General features: G+C 39.6%; 1 protein-coding gene across 1 annotated transcript in view; it reads left to right on the top strand.

The window, feature by feature from the left end:
* The first annotated feature begins 7,090 nt into the window (after positions 1-7,090).
* LOC124776056 (cuticle protein-like) overlaps positions 7,091-19,327 on the top strand; it is a 37,978-nt gene continuing 25,741 nt past the window's right edge. Inside the window, exon 1 of the mRNA XM_047250898.1 lies at positions 7,091-7,695. Coding sequence (XP_047106854.1) covers positions 7,118-7,695 — 578 coding nt within the window. The 5' untranslated portion in view covers positions 7,091-7,117. The remainder of the gene's footprint in view (positions 7,696-19,327) is intronic.

The raw sequence follows: 19,327 nt of genomic DNA, 5'->3' as shown, positions 1-19,327 counted from the left end.
GATCAGTCAACCTCATGTTCAATATTCTTCTGTAGCATCACAACTCACTTCTATGTAACGCTTTTCTCCAAACATATAATTTGTGAAATTTCGTGCTCAAGTTAAGGCCTATGTTTCATATCAGTAGGATTCTCTTGGCCTGGAATGGCCTCTTTCTCGGTGCGTCTGCATCTTACATCGTCCTTGCTTTGTCCATCATAGGTTATACTGTTTCTAAGTTCTCAGAATTCCTTATCTTTGTCTGCTTCATGACCACACATTTCAATGTTAAGTTTCTCGCTATTCTCATTTCACCTACTTATCGTTCCTTTTGTCAGCTACCGGTTAACTGTCAATTCGTTTCTATACTCATTAGACAGTTCATTCCATTCAACAGGTCCTGTAATTCTTCTTCGCCTTCACTGACGACAACAATGCCATCGGCGAATCTTATTATTGGCATCCTTTCACCCTGAATTTTAATCCCACTCTTAAGCCTTTCTTTTATTTCCATACTGCTTCTTCCATGCATATATCGAACAGTAGGGGCGAAACACCGCGTCCCTGTCTTACAACCTTCTCAGTCCGAAAACTTCGTTCTTGGTCTTTCAGTCTTACTGTTCCCTCTTGTTTCTTATACATATTGTATGTTACCCATCTCTCCCTATAGCTTACTACTATTTTTCTCAGAATTCCTAACATCTTGCACCATTCTACACTGTTGAACGCTTTTTCTAGGCTGACAAATCCTACGGGCGTTGGAATTCTTCGGACGATACATTTCCAAAATTCGGATGGTATGTCTCCAGTCTCATACATTGTACACACCTACCTGAATAATCTTTTTGTTGCTGTTTGCCCCAATGATTGTAGTTTTATTTCATCTCACGTCTTCGAAAGCTCTTTAAAATTCTGACTATTATTTGGATCCCCTATTTCTTCCATACCTAGTTCAATTTCTTCTTCTATCACGTCCTCCAACAAGTTCTTCTTATAGAGGCTTTCAGTATACTCTTTGCCCTCTCCTTTGCGTTTAACAGTGGAATTCACTCTGCACTCGCAATGTTGCCGCCTTTGCTTTTAATTGTAATGAAGACTGTTTTGACTTTTCTGTACGTGAAGTCAGATCTTTCGATGACCATCACTTTTTCGACTTCTTTACATTTTTCGTCCTGCCTATTTGCCTTGGCTGCCCTACGCTTAATATCTCTTTTATTCCTTAGTGACTTATATTCAAATGGCTCTGAGCACTATGGGCCTTAACATCTGAGGTCATCAGTCCCCTAGAACTTAGAACTACTTAAACCTAACCAACCTAAGGACATCACACACATCCATGCCCGAGGCAGGATTCGAACCTGCGACCGTAGCGGTCGCGCGGTTCCAGACTGAAGCGCCTAGAACCGCTCGGCCACACCGGCCGGCGCCACTCTTCAATCAGAACCTCTTCTAACTCCTGTAGTGACGAGGGAGACGGAAATCTGGTCCGGAGTCTGCGCTACAGTACCGCCCACAAGGGTTCGATAACGTTTAAGTCCGGGGACAGTGCTGGCCAGGGAAGACGCTGCAGTTCATTTGAATGCTCCTCATACCACAATTGTACTGTCCTGACTGTGAGAATGGGCGCATTATCGTCCTGAAATAGGTCATCATTGTTGGGGAACAATGTCTGAATCATTGGTGTGCACCTGATCACTTAAAATTTTCACATAATCGTCGACTGTAACGCGGCCTTTCAGATTAATGATGGGACCTGCAGAATACCATGATATGGCTGCCCACAATATCACACCTCCATTTCCATGCTTAACCGTTGGAATCAAGCAATAAGGATTGTAGGCTTTTTTTGGCGTTCGCCAGACGTAAACCCGGCCCGATGTTGGAAATATCGAAAACGCCGACTCGTCGGACCAGATGTGTTCCCACTGATCAGCCGTCCAGGATTTATGCTCCTGACACCATGTTTTACGCTTCTTTGCCCTGGTTGTCGTCACTAATGGTTTCAGTATAGCAGCTCGTCCATGAATATTCGCTTTGTGGTGTTCTCGGCGGACTGTCGATAGATACGGGGTCTCTCGAAGGTGGTTACTGATCTCTGCAGTCACTTTAGCCGCCGTAGTTTTGTGTTGTTTTTACGCAGTTCGTGTGAGCGTACGACGATCTCTGTCATTTAGTTTTGATTTGCGCCCACAATTACGTTTACAAGATGATGTCTTTCCATGTTTTGTGGAGGTGCTCATGACTGTTGAAACAGCTGCTCTTAAAAAATTCAGTAAGTTTGCTGTCTTGGTTACAGATGCTGCAGCTAATCGGGACCCCGCAATCTACCCTCTTTGGAACTCTGTTAGGTCTTTCATTGCACGTCGACCTCGGCCCCTGACTGCAAATACGAAGTGTGCGCTACTCGTAAACAACTAGTACTGATGCCTAGTCCCTACTGAACACTCACAGTTCAGCGCGACATGTGTCTTACCTGCGTTGTTGACTGCCAAACACAACCATCCCATTGCTGCCAGTGTTCACATTATTTTGCCGATCCCCTATAATTAAGCGTACATATAGCCCATCCATCGCGGAAATCGAGAATCTCGACAAATTTTGCCTTTAATCGACATTGATACTGACGCGATATCGGTCCCGGGAATTCCAAGACTTTCGAGAATGTTTTAATTTTAGTTTTGAAGTCAGTTAACAAATGATAAACTAAATACGTTTTGTGTGATTAAAATTCACAATTTTATGATTTGTACCTTTAATTTTACTATGGAACTTTGCTTTTTTCGAAATGTCATGACTGTAGGTCAACGGGAAGTACCCTCTAGCCTATTATGAGTGAGTTTGCGAGTATCAAAATATGTGACATCAATAGCCGTATCTTTTGATTGCATTGACGTAGAAGCTTAACTTTGTTACACAACACAGGGATCATAGATCTTAGTATGTGACATAAATTTCAACTTGATACGTCTAGCCCTTCCTGACAAAAAGAGGTCTTAACAGACGGACAGTCAGACAGCCTAATAACAAATAACAAAAAGGTTTTTTTCTTGTAATAGAGTTACAAATTAATGATTTTCGGACTTTTCCCTTTGCTTGTACTGTGAAACCTTGCTTTTTGCCTAATTTTATAATCCAGATAAATGGGAAGTACCCTTTAGGTTCCGACGAGAGTCTGCAACCATCAAAATATGTTAAATAAACGACCCTATCCTTAGATTGCATCAACTTAGAAGCTTCAATTGTTTACAGTGCCAAGGGACCTTGACCTTTGTATGTGACCTACATTTGAACTCGATACATCTACCCGTTACTGAGAAAAATGGTTTTTAACACACAGGAACGGACAACAAAGTGATCCTGTGAGGGCACCATCGTTGCCGACTGATATACGAAGCCCAAAAATGAACGGAATTAAACATAGAACTCTGTAGACAAATTGTGGAAAAGGGTGGGAGTTGACAAGAGTGAGCTGCAGACAAGAATATTGGAGATATAGCTATAGTGACAGGTGACCCTGTAGTTGTTTGCTGGAGTTTGAAACATTATTTCTCCCATAGTTTGAGGAAGAGCGTTCTAAAATAGAGTTCCTAAGACAGAAAATGATTTAAAGGACGTGGCAGTGTGATGCAGTGGTACACAGTGTCTAAGTTTATCGGCACATAGCCATGATCGTAAGCAGGAGTGATATGGCGGAAACAGCGTACATCACAAATGATCGTATATAAGCATTCATCGCCAGATCCAGCCGGTTCTCTTACGACAGTTCCTGTTACTGGTAAATCAGATATATGTACAGTACTTAACAATCATTTTCTGAGAATTGTTGGTGAATCAAATAAAAATTTAGTTTCTAAAGGAAATCATATAACTTTCTTCGCAAATGCCTTTCCGAGATTGATGTCTGAAATACTCCTCTGTGATACAGAGAAGAGGGAGATTGAGTCAATAATTAAATCACTGAAGACTAAGGACTCTCATGGCTATGATGGAGTGTCTAGCAGAATATTTAAGTATTGTGCTGCACATGTTAGCCCTGCATTTAGCCATATTTCTAACTTTTCCTTTAGCAATGGTCAGTTTCCTGAGCGATTAAAGTACTCAGTAGTAAAGCCGCTTTATAAAAAGGGAGAAAGGGATAATGTAGATAATTTTAGGCCTATTTCTATACCATCAGTATTTGCAAAAGTTTTTGAAAAGGCTGTGTATGTGAGGATAACTGATAATTTTATATCACACGATTTGCTATCAAATGTACAGTTCGGCTTTAGAAGTCGTTTAACAACTGAAAACGCTACATTCTCTTTTCTCTGTGAGGTACTGGATGCGCTACACGAAAGGTTTCGAAAGCTTGGCATATTTTTTATTTAACTAAGGCATGTGATTGTGTTGATCACCAAATATTGCTCCAGAAGTTGGACCATTACAGAATACGGGGAGTAGCTCACAATTGATTCACCTCTTACTTTAGCTGCAGGCAGCAAATTCACAATGTTGATAACGGCTGTGACGAGGGGTCTGAGTGGGGTACTGTCAAGTGGGGGGGGGGGGGGGGGGAGGGGAGATGCCTCAGGGATCAGGGTTGGGGCCACTGCTGTTCCTTAGTTAGATAAACGATATGCCCTCTAGTATTACGGATAACTCTAAAATATTTGTTTGCTGATGACACCAGTTTGGTAGTAACGGATGTTGTGTGCAACATTGGCTCGGTTTCAAATTGTGCAATACATGACCTAAGTTCATGGGTTGTAGAAGATAAACTAACGCTAAATCACAGTAAGGGTCATTTTTTACTGATCGCATAACACAATTCAACAAAACCTGACGTTTTAATTTCATAGAAAGGGCATATGATTAGTGAAACTGAACAGTTCAGATTTCTAGGTGTTCATATAGATAGTAAGCTGTCGTGGGGGTCATTTTTTACTGATCGCATAACACAATTCAACAAAACCTGACGTTTTAATTTCATAGAAAGGGCATATGATTAGTGAAACTGAACAGTTCAGATTTCTAGGTGTTCATATAGAAAGTAAGCTGTCGTGGAAAGCCCACGTTCAAAATCTTGTTCAAAGACTTAGTCATTTTTACTATTCGGACGTTATTAGAAATGAGTGATCGTTCAACACGAAAATTAGTCTACTTCGCTTATTTTCATTCGCTTATGTCGTATGGTATTATAGTTTTGGGTAACTCTTCCCAGTATAAAAGGATATTTTTGGCTCAGAAACGTGCGGTTCGGGCAACAAGTGGTGTAAGTTCACGAACCTCTTGTCGACCCCTGTTCACGACTCTGGGTATTTTGACATTGGTCTCTCAATATCCAGGGTGTTACAAAAAGGTACGGCCAAACTTTCAGGAAACATTCCTCACACACAAAGAAAGAAAATGCGTTATGTGGACATGTGACCGGAAACGCTTACTTTCCGTGTTAGAGCTCATTTTATTACTTCTCTTCAAATCACATTAATCATGGAATGGAAACACACAGCAACAGAACGTACCAGCGTGGCTTCAAACACTTTGTTACAGGAAATGTTCAAAATGTCCTCCGTTAGCGAGGATACATGCATCCACCCTCCGTCGCATGGGATCCCTGATGCGCTGATGCAGCCCTGGAGCATGGCGTATTGTATCACAGCCGTCCACAATACGAGCACGAAGAGTCTCTACATTTGGTACCGGGGTTGCGTAGACAAGAGCTTTCAAATGCCCCCATAAATGGAAGTCAAGAGGGTTGAGGTCAGGAGAGCGTGGAGGCCATGGAATTGGTCCGCCTCTACCAATCCATCGGTCATCGAATCTGTTGTTGAGAAGCGTACGAACACTTCGACTGAAATGTGCAGGAGCTCCATCGTGCATGAACCACATGTTGTGTCGTATTTGTAAAGGCACATGTTCTAGCAGCACGGGTAGAGTATCCCGTATGAAATCATGATATCGTGCTCCATTGAGCGTAGGTGGAAGAACGAAACTAAAATGAGCTCTAACATGGAAATTAAGCATTTCCGGACACATCTCCACATAACATCTTTTCTTTATTTGTGTGTGAGGAATGTTTCCTGAAAGTTTGGCCGTACCTTTTTGTAACACCCTGTATATATTCTTTACTGTCATTTCGTGCTACCAATATTAGTTTATTCCCAAGAATAAGCAGCTTTCACTCGGTTAATACTCGGCAGAAATAAAACGTGCATTTGGATCGAACTTCTTTAACTCTTGTGCAAAAAGGTGTGCAGTATACTGCTGCATCCATTTTCAATAAGCTACCACTCGAATTCAAAAATCTTTGCAGTAATCGACGCGCTTTCAAATCGAAACTGAAGAGTTTCCTCATGAGTCACTCCTTTGTTCTGTCGAGGAATTCCTTGAAAAATTAAGCTGATTCTTATTGTATTGTTGATTGCGATTACTTAAACTTGTGGACTGACTTTTTTCGGGTTCATGAACATTTATTTTTATCTATTATTACTTTTATGTTGTAATTTCATGTACTGACACGTTCCATGACCTTAGAGACTTGCTCCTCAACTTGGTCCTACGGAACTTGACGCGTAAATAAGTAAAAAATAAACAGTCCTTGGGTAACTCGATCACCATAATCAAATATGGGGAACGTAGTGACTCCACGAGTTTTTTTCATTTCTGTAGCTGAATGAAGTGACGCTGACATCTTCTAGTATATAGTTGTGTACTCTCTCCAGAATTATCCCCAAGCTCTTTGCAAAAGATGCAGAGCTTATGAAGGCTTCTGTGAGCGACTTTAGACGTATAGAATGCTGCTAAAGCAAATTACCGCAGTTATCACAGAAGTTTAATTTACAGATATCCCGAGTAACAGTTATATCCTTCTCGGCAAGAATGCTGTATTTCATAGTCGGATATATCTAGAATTTGTTTAAGATTCAGATGAGTATCCAAATCCCTGTCAAATGGCCTTCCTGGTACCTTCGGCAGGTTCACCTTGACAGGCTTTACATTCTCCTGGGGCGCTGGCGTCAGCGATGAAGGCGAGGCGACGTAGAATGCTTTCCCCTTTCTGTGCCGGACGTTAGACACGTACTTAAGCAGGAGCAGCGACCACAGAGCCACACCACACCCACCTCCACCGTTGACAGGACAGCTGCGGCAGTCGCCCGAGATGCAGAGTGTCGCCGTCCTCGCCTGCCTGCTGGCCGCCGCCCACGCCGGGCTCGTAGCGCCGGCCCACCAGCCTGCGGCTCCAGCGCCGGCGCCGGCCCACGCCGTCGTCTACGACCACTACGCGCCGCCCAGCTACAGGTTCGACTACGCCGTGGCCGACTCGCACACGGGCGACGCCAAGACGCAGTTCGAGCACCGCGACGGCGACCGCGTGACCGGCGCCTACAGCCTCATCGACGCCGACGGCACGACCCGCATCGTCGAGTACACGGCCGACGACCACAACGGCTTCCAGGCGGTCGTGAAGCGCGTCGGACACCCGACGCCGGCGCCGCCCAGGGCCGTGGTCGTGGCCGCCCCTGCTCCGGCGCCCGCCGCCCACAGTCCAGTGTACGCCCCCGCTCCCGTCGCCCACACCGCGGTGTACGCCGCCCCTGTCGCCCATGCGCCAGTGCACGCCGCCCCTCCTCCCGCCCCCGCCGCCCACGCAGCTGTCCTGGCCGCCCCCGTTCCCGCCGCCCACGCATATGCTTACCCGGTACCAGCACAGGATCCTGCACACCTATCTCACCACGGGTAGACAGACCTGAAGATTCGACACAGGCTTGGCAATGAACCCTGAAATCGCAATTATACGCACACGTCCATCAACGACAACTGCAGTCTCCCTCATCTGCCATTACAGTTGCCGATACATTACCATGAACTGTTCATCTATTTGTTGCTCAAACGATCTGCATCGTAAAATAAAGTATTTACTATAAAAAATATCCTCTTTTATCTACTTATTCTGTTCCTACATGCTTCACGTTAATGTAGCCTTTATCAACTCAAAGAAAAGGAGATTATACCAATTTCATACTTTACTTAAATTTCGCACAGCTTACAGTGTCTTTTTGTGCAGATTACTTTTACTCATCAATGAAACTGATGTACATGTAAAACGATATCGAGGAAATAACAACAGAAATATTTTCTCTCATGATTTGTAGTATTACGCACTCACTCTTTTACGTACTGTCCAGCTGTAATGTATCAATATCAACAATCCGCCAAAGTATTGGCCGCCATAGTTTAACGTCGTAATACCACTAGTTACTCAACAAACGACGTACAATGAAAGTGTGGCGTCCTTGTTTAGGGATTATCATACTGAACAATTATTTATACAAAGATAACCTTTAATTGTGGAAAAGGTAAATAACTTACAAAAATTGTATGACACAACATTTCACGCTCCAATATTTTTTCTGTACACTGGCTTACTTTGGTTAATTGTATGTGCTAAAATATGTTTTTAGCGAACAAATGAGATTAATTATTATAACACTTGAACTGACTTCTTATTAAATGGACACTGTTTTGTTACTATAACTCAGTAGAATGCACAACATTAACACGTCTGCTACAACTATCGTAAAAATGTTCTGAAATTATTTCTGTTATCAAAAATAAATAAGTTACCGCACGCAGTGCTTAAAGAACCTCAAACCTTGCAGTGGATTTTTCGTCAACATTAATTATTAATTAGTACCACGGCTAACACTAGAGCGTGAGACTATCATTATTAACCAGAAAATGATTTTTCTGTAACTTTTACCAGTCCAGAATTTTGCACAGCAAGATTTCCTTTTGAAACATGAAAGTATTTTAACTTTGACACTGTTAAAGTTTACAATATTAGCAGCCCGCGTCCGCCTGTGAAACACAACATAAAATCTGCTGCTTTGTACTCCGATCTCGAACTGCTGTAAGAAACAATTTGACATTCAGTTTTTACCTGATCGCTTATTGCGTTGTGATTGCCCTTATTACCAGATTTGAATCTGCCGCAGCGGCTGCTCGTTCCGCCGTCGCAGCTCTGCACCACGAACACAACTTAAAAAGCTGAAAATGTCTTAAATAAATGAGTAAAATACCAGGCAAGCTTTCTAATAACAGCAAGCAAGTTCTCATTAAATAACTATATTTAAAACTCGAATAATAACTTGACACACCTTTCTTTATAATCAGTGCCTAATGGCGTCCTGCTTACAATCTTGGCAAATGAAAGCTACCTATGCGTTAAACATAGCGTCACAGGTTTCTCCTCTCTACGTGACTCCAAGAAGACGACAACGACATTATTATTCTTACACTTCTATTTATACAATGGCTGACTATCATGAAATCTCTGTGTTTTCCTTTACTAATTCTTTTCTATGGCGGTTTCAGAACTCGCCGACACAGATATTGTCTCACAAATCCAGTACGCAATCCTTTACAAATACAAAATATAACATAATTGTCTCTATTCTATTATTATTCAGAGTCCACAGACGTAATCAGTGCCTATATACAAATAAAATTGTAATTGTATAGTTATAAAGCATGTTTTACCAGGAAACATTATACACACTGAATGCAGTATATCTTTAAGTTTTATTCCCGCGTATCACTGTCAGTTCCGTAACTCCTCGCTAGGTGACATGCGCTAATGAGTTACTCCAACAGTCATCAAGAAGTCGTATAACGTTGCAGAGCGAGCACACAATTGTTTTTGGTTCCATTAATCCAAATTCACTACTACAGCTCAGATATCACAAGCCACCATCTCAAAGAGAAACTGTTATTAATTGTTTTCATTTCACCGAAACTGGCTGTGTAACATGCATGACGCTGTGTCAGGGTTGGCCAGCACTCTCTGACGCAGCAATTTACAAGTTCGGCAGTCTTGCACTCGTAGTCTGCGTAAATCGACGAGACGTGCCAGCTTAGAACTGAATATGCCTAGTGTTGCAGTGTGGAAGGAATTACGGAAACGGCCGTCATTCAGACACTACAAATTGGAGTTGTTACAAGCCTTAAGAGAATGTGACAACGAAAAATGAGCTGAGCTTTGTGTACGGGACTCGCCTAACGTAAATGTTTTTTTCGCTTTAAGCTGTAACAAGATTTACGATCCTTTCTTCTTTGCCGAGTCAACTGTAACTGTCATATCGTACCTGGAGACGCTTGAACATTTTCTAATACCTCAATTACGACAGGATATGGGCGCAGAATTTATTTTCCAGCCACCATATTATCATCGTAATGTTGTCGCGCATCTACATAGGGAAGTGCCAGCCTGGATTACACATGGTGGAACAATATCCTGCCTACCAAGATCTCCTGAAATAACTCCAATAGTCTGTGTGTGGGGTTACATTAAAGACAGAGTGTTTGATCCTCAGGTTACGGGAAACGTCATCGAGCTTTGACAACGGATAAAATCAGCAGTTGTCACCATTCATCAACAGGATTTGGCAGGAAACTGATTGCAGATGCGAGGTTTGTTGTGTTACAAAAGCTAACCACACTGAACATTCGTAAGAATATACTGCATTCAGTGTTGTACCAAACATTTCTGAAAGTTATTTATCTTTTTTCACAATAAGCGTCACTTTTGTATGACTAGTGATAAACTCCCTGTATCATATTTGGGCGCGTAATTTATTAAAATTGTTATTCAGGTCTTTCTTGCATCAACGAGGATAAAACTGTTCGTATTAAATATTGCAGTTGCATTTTTACGTACTGTATGTTACACTGCAGATTTCCTCTTCCAAAGAACTCTATAAACAGAAGAATAACGTTGACACTGAAAAGTAATAGCCGTCGACTGCTTTTTTCGTAGCTGTTTCCTTTTAATTGATTACAACTTCTAAATTAATTTACTTGGTTGTTCAGATATGATTTGGTGCATATACCAGGGTGCATAAAAAAGTATGCCTCTTGTGTCAAAACAATTTAATATTGAATGTATAACATCGGAGTTGTACATGTCATAGCCTAAACCGCCTTCTATATAACACCAGCATTCAATGCAGTCACTATGGATTTGTATACATTTAAGCCTCCATCGAACACAAGCATCAAAATCAGGATTTTGCTTCTCGATCCATGATTTTAAAAATCCAGGTTTTGCTGTTGATTGTGAACTCTAACGCGTCTGTCTCCTACAATCCCTTCATCAACACGTGTTCGATTGGCAACTGTGACAGATGCTGGAGGCCGATCGTTGCGCGATTTATGTTTCCGTTGTACGTAACTCCGTTACCAAACGTCTGCACCCAGCGCTGCACATTTCTAATGTCCGTTACAGCGCCCCATACACTTTCTGGTCGGACGACGTTAAAACATCTTTAAAAATCATGTATCAAGAAGCAATATACTGAATTTCTCCAAATTGGTTTTGATATCTGAGTTCATCGATACCACAAGGTGTGCAAATGCTGTATTGAAGGGTAGTGTTGTGTAGAGGACATTTCAGGCTTTGATCGCTGTATGTCCATTATAAAATTTTTGTAACACTGGAAGCATTAATTTTTGATCCTGTGCTTCGTATATAGAGAACTACGTCGATCGGCATTTTAATAAGATCACACTCTATAGCTTATGCTGGTTAAATGTCACTCTTTCTTTCACAGATCATAGGCAATTTATTGCTCTTTGTTGTAATTGTGTTTGTTCCATTTTTGCTTCGTCTTTGTTTCATTTTGTGCTTAATTTTGATTTGTGAAAAATGCCGCGAAAAACTGTTAACAGTACATCGCGATGTGCAATGAGTAAAATAGCCGACTCGAATAATTCGACCGATTATACTTGTGACACTCAGTGTAATAATGATAATCCCCTAATTACAGATAATCAGTGCCTACCGATCACTAGTAATGATTTTGATCCTAACGATGAACAAACAAATTCAATTACGTCCACAGTAAATGTAACAATTGATGACGCGGTACGTTCCGTTACAATGAATGCTGTCCAATTTGACACGCCTGATTTGCAAAATCTACGTAGCGAACAGATATTTGTTTCTAACGAAGGTGACCAATATACACAAAACACGTTAGATTTATTTGAATCCGATGTAGTGGCCAACAGTGCACGTCCGATTAGCGAACCTTTTCGTGAATCAGACAATGACTAAATGGTTATTCAAAACGTGTCAAATGCAGATACACCAACACACAGCATAGAAAATAGATTCACTACTTTTAGCATGATTCAAGTTATGGCAGTATTGCTACAACTTAATGAAAAAATAGACAACAATTCCAAACAGTCGAAGAAAGAACAAGACGACAATTACAAACGACTTAATGAATCAAACAAACAACTTAATGAAAATCTCAAACAACAATTTAATGAAAGTCTCAAACAACAACTTAATGAAAATAATGAAACTCTCAAACAACAAATTAATGAAAAACAAGACAACAATTCCAAACAACTTAGTGAACAGATTACAGCCGTTGCCGCGCAATGTCATGATACTAAATAACAATTACGTGAGGAAATTAAGGCTTGTGCTAGGAACAGTTGTGAAGAAATTAGATCTGTGACACAAGAATTAAGTAATACACATGCAGCCACAACTAAATTACTTAGAGATCAAATCAGTGCAGTCGCTAAACAATGCTCTGAAAACGCAACACAGTTACGCGACGAGTTTAAATTAATGTCAGCAGAACTTTCACGCACGCTGGATGCGAAAGTAGACGCGAAATTTGACCAGCAGAACAGCCAGATTGACGAACGTTTTAATCAACACCTACAAAACAGTGAAACGCGTTACCGTAAATTTATACAGGAACAGAATAAAGTAAAGTAACAAGTCATAGAAACAATTACTGCACAGAGACAGGAAGATTAGCGTAAATTGTTTACGAAAGCAAAAACATACGCAGACAACAATATTGCTACAGTATCGGACGAAATCAAACAGTTGAACACCGAATTGCATGATGAAATCTCCGATCTTAAAACAAAAACAGACACACACACATTAGACTTTCAGACAATGACCAACAGACTTGAAAAGTTGGAATTAATACGGGATCCCGATGCCATTAAAGCAGACGTTAAGAAATTGAACAAAACCACACGTAAAATACAAAAACAAATTAATGCTTGAGACACTAAAAACGACGATCACGTAAAAACACTGACTGAAAAATATGATGAATTGGCCAGTCGTGTTGACGTTATCGGAAGTAATAATGACACCAAATCAGACGATACGTCACCTGTTTCGTTTAATCAAACACCCGAATTCCAAAATTTACAGCAGATGATCAGTGAGATAGGTTCGTCCAATAATACATTACGTAGAAAATTGTCATCTTTACAGCAAGAAGTGACGGAGATGAAAATATTTCAGCCTTTAACACATCACAGCATACGCCACTTTCCGAACATTTGTCAGACTCACACAGCCAGTATAATTTAGGTAATTTACAGAGAGTACGTGACTTAGATTCCGAACAGTCACAGACAAATAGATTATTATACAATCCTGAACCTGCTCAGACATACAGAGACGATAATTTTGATTACAAGCATTTTCTATCCGTGAGAAAATTTAAGGTATTTAAAAATGACAGAACACGGAGTCACACTTTGGATTGGATACAACAACTTGCTTTTGAATTTTCATCTGCATTGCCTGTAACGCAGAAACTAAATTTTATTTGCAGAGCGTAAATGACCTCAGGGTATTCATTACACCTCGATGAATATGTGCCGTAGCGTGCACAGGGCCCCGAGCCGTAGTAGTGCTATTTCATCTTTAGTTTTCTGCACTGCTGCCTTCTCTTTTACTATCCTTTATATCTATCTAAACATCTCTTCAACTATCGATCTATCTAGGATTAAGAATGAGTAAAGAAAACCTGAGATGACAAGTTTTACCGAAAGTGACAGTTTTCATTAGACACTCCTGAAATGACAAGAACTGTCAGCGTAATTTTAAAATGAGACAAAATTTTAATTATCAGTATCGTCAAAATTATCAGCAACAGGAACCACATTTTGGTAACAATAGAGGTTTTCCCAACAACAGCAACAAAACCAGCCGGTTAGCATACCTAACCAACAATGTAATGTGCAAGGTCAACCAAGCTTTAGTGTTTCGCCGCCTACACGTATAACGTCGGCTCCACCAAATAGTAACACACAGCAACAAGGAAATAACTACGTACAGAAAACACATCATTTTAACTCGTACCGCAACGCGCCGTATAGTAATGATTATCATGACAGACGTAAAAGCAATGAGCACAGTTTTCAGCGTAACAGTCGGTCTTACAAGCAGCAGAATCATCCGCAACAACAGATTATCATGAATGAACCAGACAGTAGATATCATCCCGAACGTAATACGTCAGGACGAAATAACAGAACAGTACAAATAGTCGAAATGCCACAGCATCCTCCCGAAAATAAAAGCACGTCAGAAAGAATTTGACCAGATACAGTGCAGAATGAATCTTCCAGCAACGCAAGCAATACTTTTGACACAGAGAATCATGTTCACGAAAATGTTATTACTTTTGGCGATAACCGAGACACTCTTTTGCATGAAAAACCAGTTATTCAAAAAACCATTTCCCACCCTGTCATTGAAGTAAAGATTGGATCATCCAAATTTTCAGCAGTAATCGATTCAGGATCACCTATGTCAGTTATAAATGAAGAAACTTTCAACGAATGTAACGAAGAGAATACCTATCCTACGTTACCATTAGGAAAAACTAAAGTAAAAGGAGCAATATCTGGTAAAGGAGTAGATGTAAAGTTACAGACACACTTATCATTTTGTATTGCAGGTCATACGTTTCACTCAAATTTTTGGATTGTTCCCTTATTGACAACAGACGTTATTTTAGGTACGAATTTTTTAGTACAACATGACGCAGTTGTTGACTTTCAAAATTCCTTTTTAATGTTAAAGGACGAAAATGTACAATTGGCTTTAGAATTTCAGCACTCTTTATCTGCAGAAGAACAAACAACTAATCGGACAGAGGTCATTTCTGCATCACGTAACACGGACTGGCATTCCACATTGTTCACAGATACGTACGTACACAACTATAGTACTCCAGACGAAGCCGACTATGACGTTATGCAAATGATTTCTGATAAAGTTAAACAGAGCAGTGCAAATACAGACGACGAACGTTCAGAGCTACGCAAAATTCTTTTACAGCAAGCTCCAGTTTTTGACAACATCCCTGGTACTATGTCCGGTTTTATGTATGAATTTCAAGTTAATCAGCACGATACATTTAAAGCCAAACATTATCCTATTCCATACATTCACAGAGATCAAGTTAAGATAGAATTGCAAGCTATGCTTGACCAAGGAATTATTGAACCGGCAGTTAGTCCGTATATAAACCCGCTCCATATTGTTAAGAAAAAGAATTGTTCACTTCGCCTCGTACTTGATTCGCGTCACATTAATGACATCATTATTAATGAAACAGATCGCCCACAGACACTAGAAGAACTTCTACAGAAATTTCATGGTACTGCTGTTTATTCCACGTTAGATTTGAAATCGGGATTTTGGCAAATTCAGCTCCATCCGAACTGCAGAAAGTACACAGCTTTTCTCTGTTTTGGTGAGTGTTATCAATTTTGTAAATTACCGTTTGGTTTAACAATTTCTTCAGCAGCGTTTATTCGCGGTTTAAATACTATACTTCCTACAGAACTAAAAGACAGAATCACAACGTATGTAGACGACATTCTTATTGCAGAAGCTAACTGGTGTCTGAACACAATCTGCTTCTTGAACAACTGTTGCAAACTTTTCGTGCACAAGGACTCACAGTTAATCTTAGCAAATCACACTTTGGCAAAACGTCTATAAAATTTCTTGGACATGTAATTTCAGCAGAAGGCATTGCGCCTGACCCGGAAAAACTTCAAGCTTTATGTGACATTACTGTTCCTACGACGAAGAAACAATTACGCAGCTTTCTGGGATTAATTAACTTTTTTCGTAAATTTATTCATTACTCTGCTTTAGACACCCCTAGATTATGTCAATTGACAGGTAAAAACACTATTTAGTCCTGGGATAGCCAAGCACATTCTGAATTTGTTAATTTGAAACATGCCTTGTTGAATGCACCTCTTTTATCACACCCAGATCTTACTAGAAATTTTTCCATTGCCACCGACAGTTCTAACACCGCTTTAGGCGTACACATTTTTCAGGAATTTGAAGAAGACGGTTGTACAGTAATTAAAAACATCGCCTTTGCGAGTCGCATTCTGCCACCGGCTGAACGCAATTATTCTGTTACAGAACTTGAAACATTATGTGTTGTATGGGCATTTACGAGATTTCGGCATTTTCTTTATGGAAGACATACGACCGTTTACACAGATCATAGAGCTATACAGTTTTTACTTTCCGCGAAATTTACACACGACAGATTAAGTAGATGGAAACTTTATTTGCAGGAATTTAATTTTACAATTGTTCACATTCCCGGTGCACAAAATATTGTAGCAGATGCACTATCCCGTTCTCTCAGCAACAATCAGCAAGACATCGCAACCAACTTCTGCAAAGCAAATTTCAGCGTCATGTACATTCAACAAGTTGCATTTGAGAAATTCATTGCGTCGTCATTACAAGACATCGCACAAGAGCAGAGTAAAGACAACGTATGGAAATAAATTAAACACCTTTGGCAAGATAAGAATAATGTTACCATCAGAAACCATTACACTGTACGCAATAATATTCTGTTTCGCCGCTCTCACCCTGACAGCAACAATTGGTTACTATGCATTCCAGACGAGCTTGTTAACAAATTAATTTGGTATACTCATTTACGTTACGCACATTACGGAGCCAAAAAATGTTTTCTTATACTGAGCAGAACTGTTATTTTGCCAACATGGAGAAACGTATTCGACGAGTTTTAGCGTCATGTAAAATTTGCCAGAAAGCTAAGTCAGACACGACTTCACATATTCCTCCGTTACATCCCATTGTACCTGTTGAATTGAGACATATGGCCGCTGTAGACATTTTTGGTCCGATTCCCAGAACTAATACAGGTTTTTGCTACATCTTTGTCGCTGTTGAACTCACTTCAAAATTTGTTACCTTCACTCCGTTATGCAAAGCTACTGCTAAATCTGTTTCGAATGCATTTGTAAAACATTTTCTATTTCATGTAGGGCATGTATTGAAAGTAATTTCCGACAGTGGACCACAATTTCGATCTGCTATATGGACACGTATGTTACGAGCAAGAAACATTTCTCCGATCGATATATCCAGGTATCACGCTTCTTCGAACCCTTGTGAACGACTAATGAAAGAAATGGGTAAACTGTGTAGAATATACTGCCATAAAAGACATATTGATTGGGATACACACATACTATCATTCCAGGATGTAATTAACTCGATACCAAATGAATCTACTATGCTATCTCCGACTGTTGTATTGAAAAATGTTGAACCACCTAACAAAATTAAAGAATTAGTATCCTTTCCTACATCTCGTCGACTACGCCACCATGAAATAATTAACATTGCGCCCAACAACATCAAACGTGCCGCAGAGCGCCGGAGAAGACAGCAAAAACAGGTTTGCATACGCCGTGACTTTCACGTTGGACAGAAGATATTAGTACGCACACACTATTTATCCAACAGAGGAAAGAGTAGATGCAGTAAATTTGAGCTTCTATACACAGGTCCATATCGAATTCTCAGCATTCCTCACCCCAATGTAGTACACGTCAAAACTTTGAGAACCAGAAAAACCAAGGGCTATCACCATATTTCCAATATTAAACCCCTTTATTGAATGAACATACTTTATGATTTATCACACTGTAAAGCCATTTCCTGATTTTTATATGACCACTTATGGAATTATATTTATATGAACACTTACTGATGATTATCATATTTTTTCCTGGCAAGTGCCCGGCAAGGTAAGGTTAACAGGTCGCTTTTCTTGTCGTTATATATCAGACCGTGCACATTTTCCATTTTTCGTGTATGTATGATTGTTTTCCTGTTTTGTTTGTATGCACTACGAAATCTTTAAGATATAACAAACACCAGTTGACTTTGATATTTTTCCTTATGCCACTACATTATGATACTGTGTGTACATTTTTTGCAATTGAAAACTGTCTATATTTTTGACATAATACGTTTTCTGTCATGCTATGCTGTATGCTTAATTGTATCACTAGAAACAAGTTTTTATTTAATGAGTATATGATTTAAATGCAAGATATTAATCCTTATTCATCATTTTCAGAAAGCAATAACGTGTAAAAGAAATAACATAAACAAACCACAGTGGATTACTATGAAATCGGAATTTCACTTTCGGAATGAACGAAAGAAAATGCAATACCTTGTCATGAAGAGTAAATGGATCAGAATTAACAAGCATTAACAAGAATATACTATACACATCGTATGATAGCAGTCTTAACTAATTATTTTTCTTTCAGAATACGAGGCGATTGATGCAAGCTGTTAGATAGAACTACACATCTTAGTTTTAGTGATGAAGTATGATAGAAATAAGAAACTCTATACTATGAATAGTTGTATGAAGTAAATGGTAATATGAAAAATGAATAATAAAGTATCTTTTTTGCAGATGATAATGAATGATGATGAATAGTTATATGAAGAATATGCTAATATGATAATGAAGTTTTTCTTTACGGGTGATGATAGTAATGAAGTTATGCTAATATGAATAATGAAGTTTTTCATTACAGATGAGGATAATGATGAAGTTTATATATTTACTATTAGTTAAGAGATGCTATGTAGTTATTTAAGTATTTGTTGCAGTTCGTTTTGACAGTATGTCTTATGTCACATAGTATAATGACTGAATGTTTTGGAAAGGACAGCTGGAGTACATACATATTGAGTACACTTTTCATTACCTGTTAATTCGGAGTTCACTACTTTTCAGCATAATATGCGTTTCTCCTTTCAGCTCAATAATCCATTTTCCAGGAGAAGCTATTCATGAAATTAATGTGCTACAAGCAGTTAGTCATTAAACCTGTTCTAGTAATTGCATTTTTTTTACCCATTTGTGTGTGTCATTCATGAATGTGATCACATATACTCTACTTGTTTCATAACTTTGCTACAGCTGACTCATGGCGAATGACGTTATTAATCCTTATTTCCAGTAATAAGTCAAAAGGAAATATTTTCATGCCCCAGCAATTAATTATCGATCTCAACGCAATGCATTGCTAGCATAAAAAAATTGTATTACCAGTCCCAAATAATGCTACCAGTTTAAGAGATATTTCTAGTTCTAAATATAATGCAAATTTCTCAGATGTATTGAAGCCATTATATCTATGTATTATT

The sequence above is a fragment of the Schistocerca piceifrons genome, chromosome 2, assembly GCF_021461385.2.
Source record: "Schistocerca piceifrons isolate TAMUIC-IGC-003096 chromosome 2, iqSchPice1.1, whole genome shotgun sequence".
NCBI lineage: Eukaryota > Metazoa > Arthropoda > Insecta > Orthoptera > Acrididae > Schistocerca > Schistocerca piceifrons.
The sequence above is the reverse complement of the archived record's forward strand: the minus strand, read 5'-3'. Positions and strand labels throughout refer to the sequence as shown.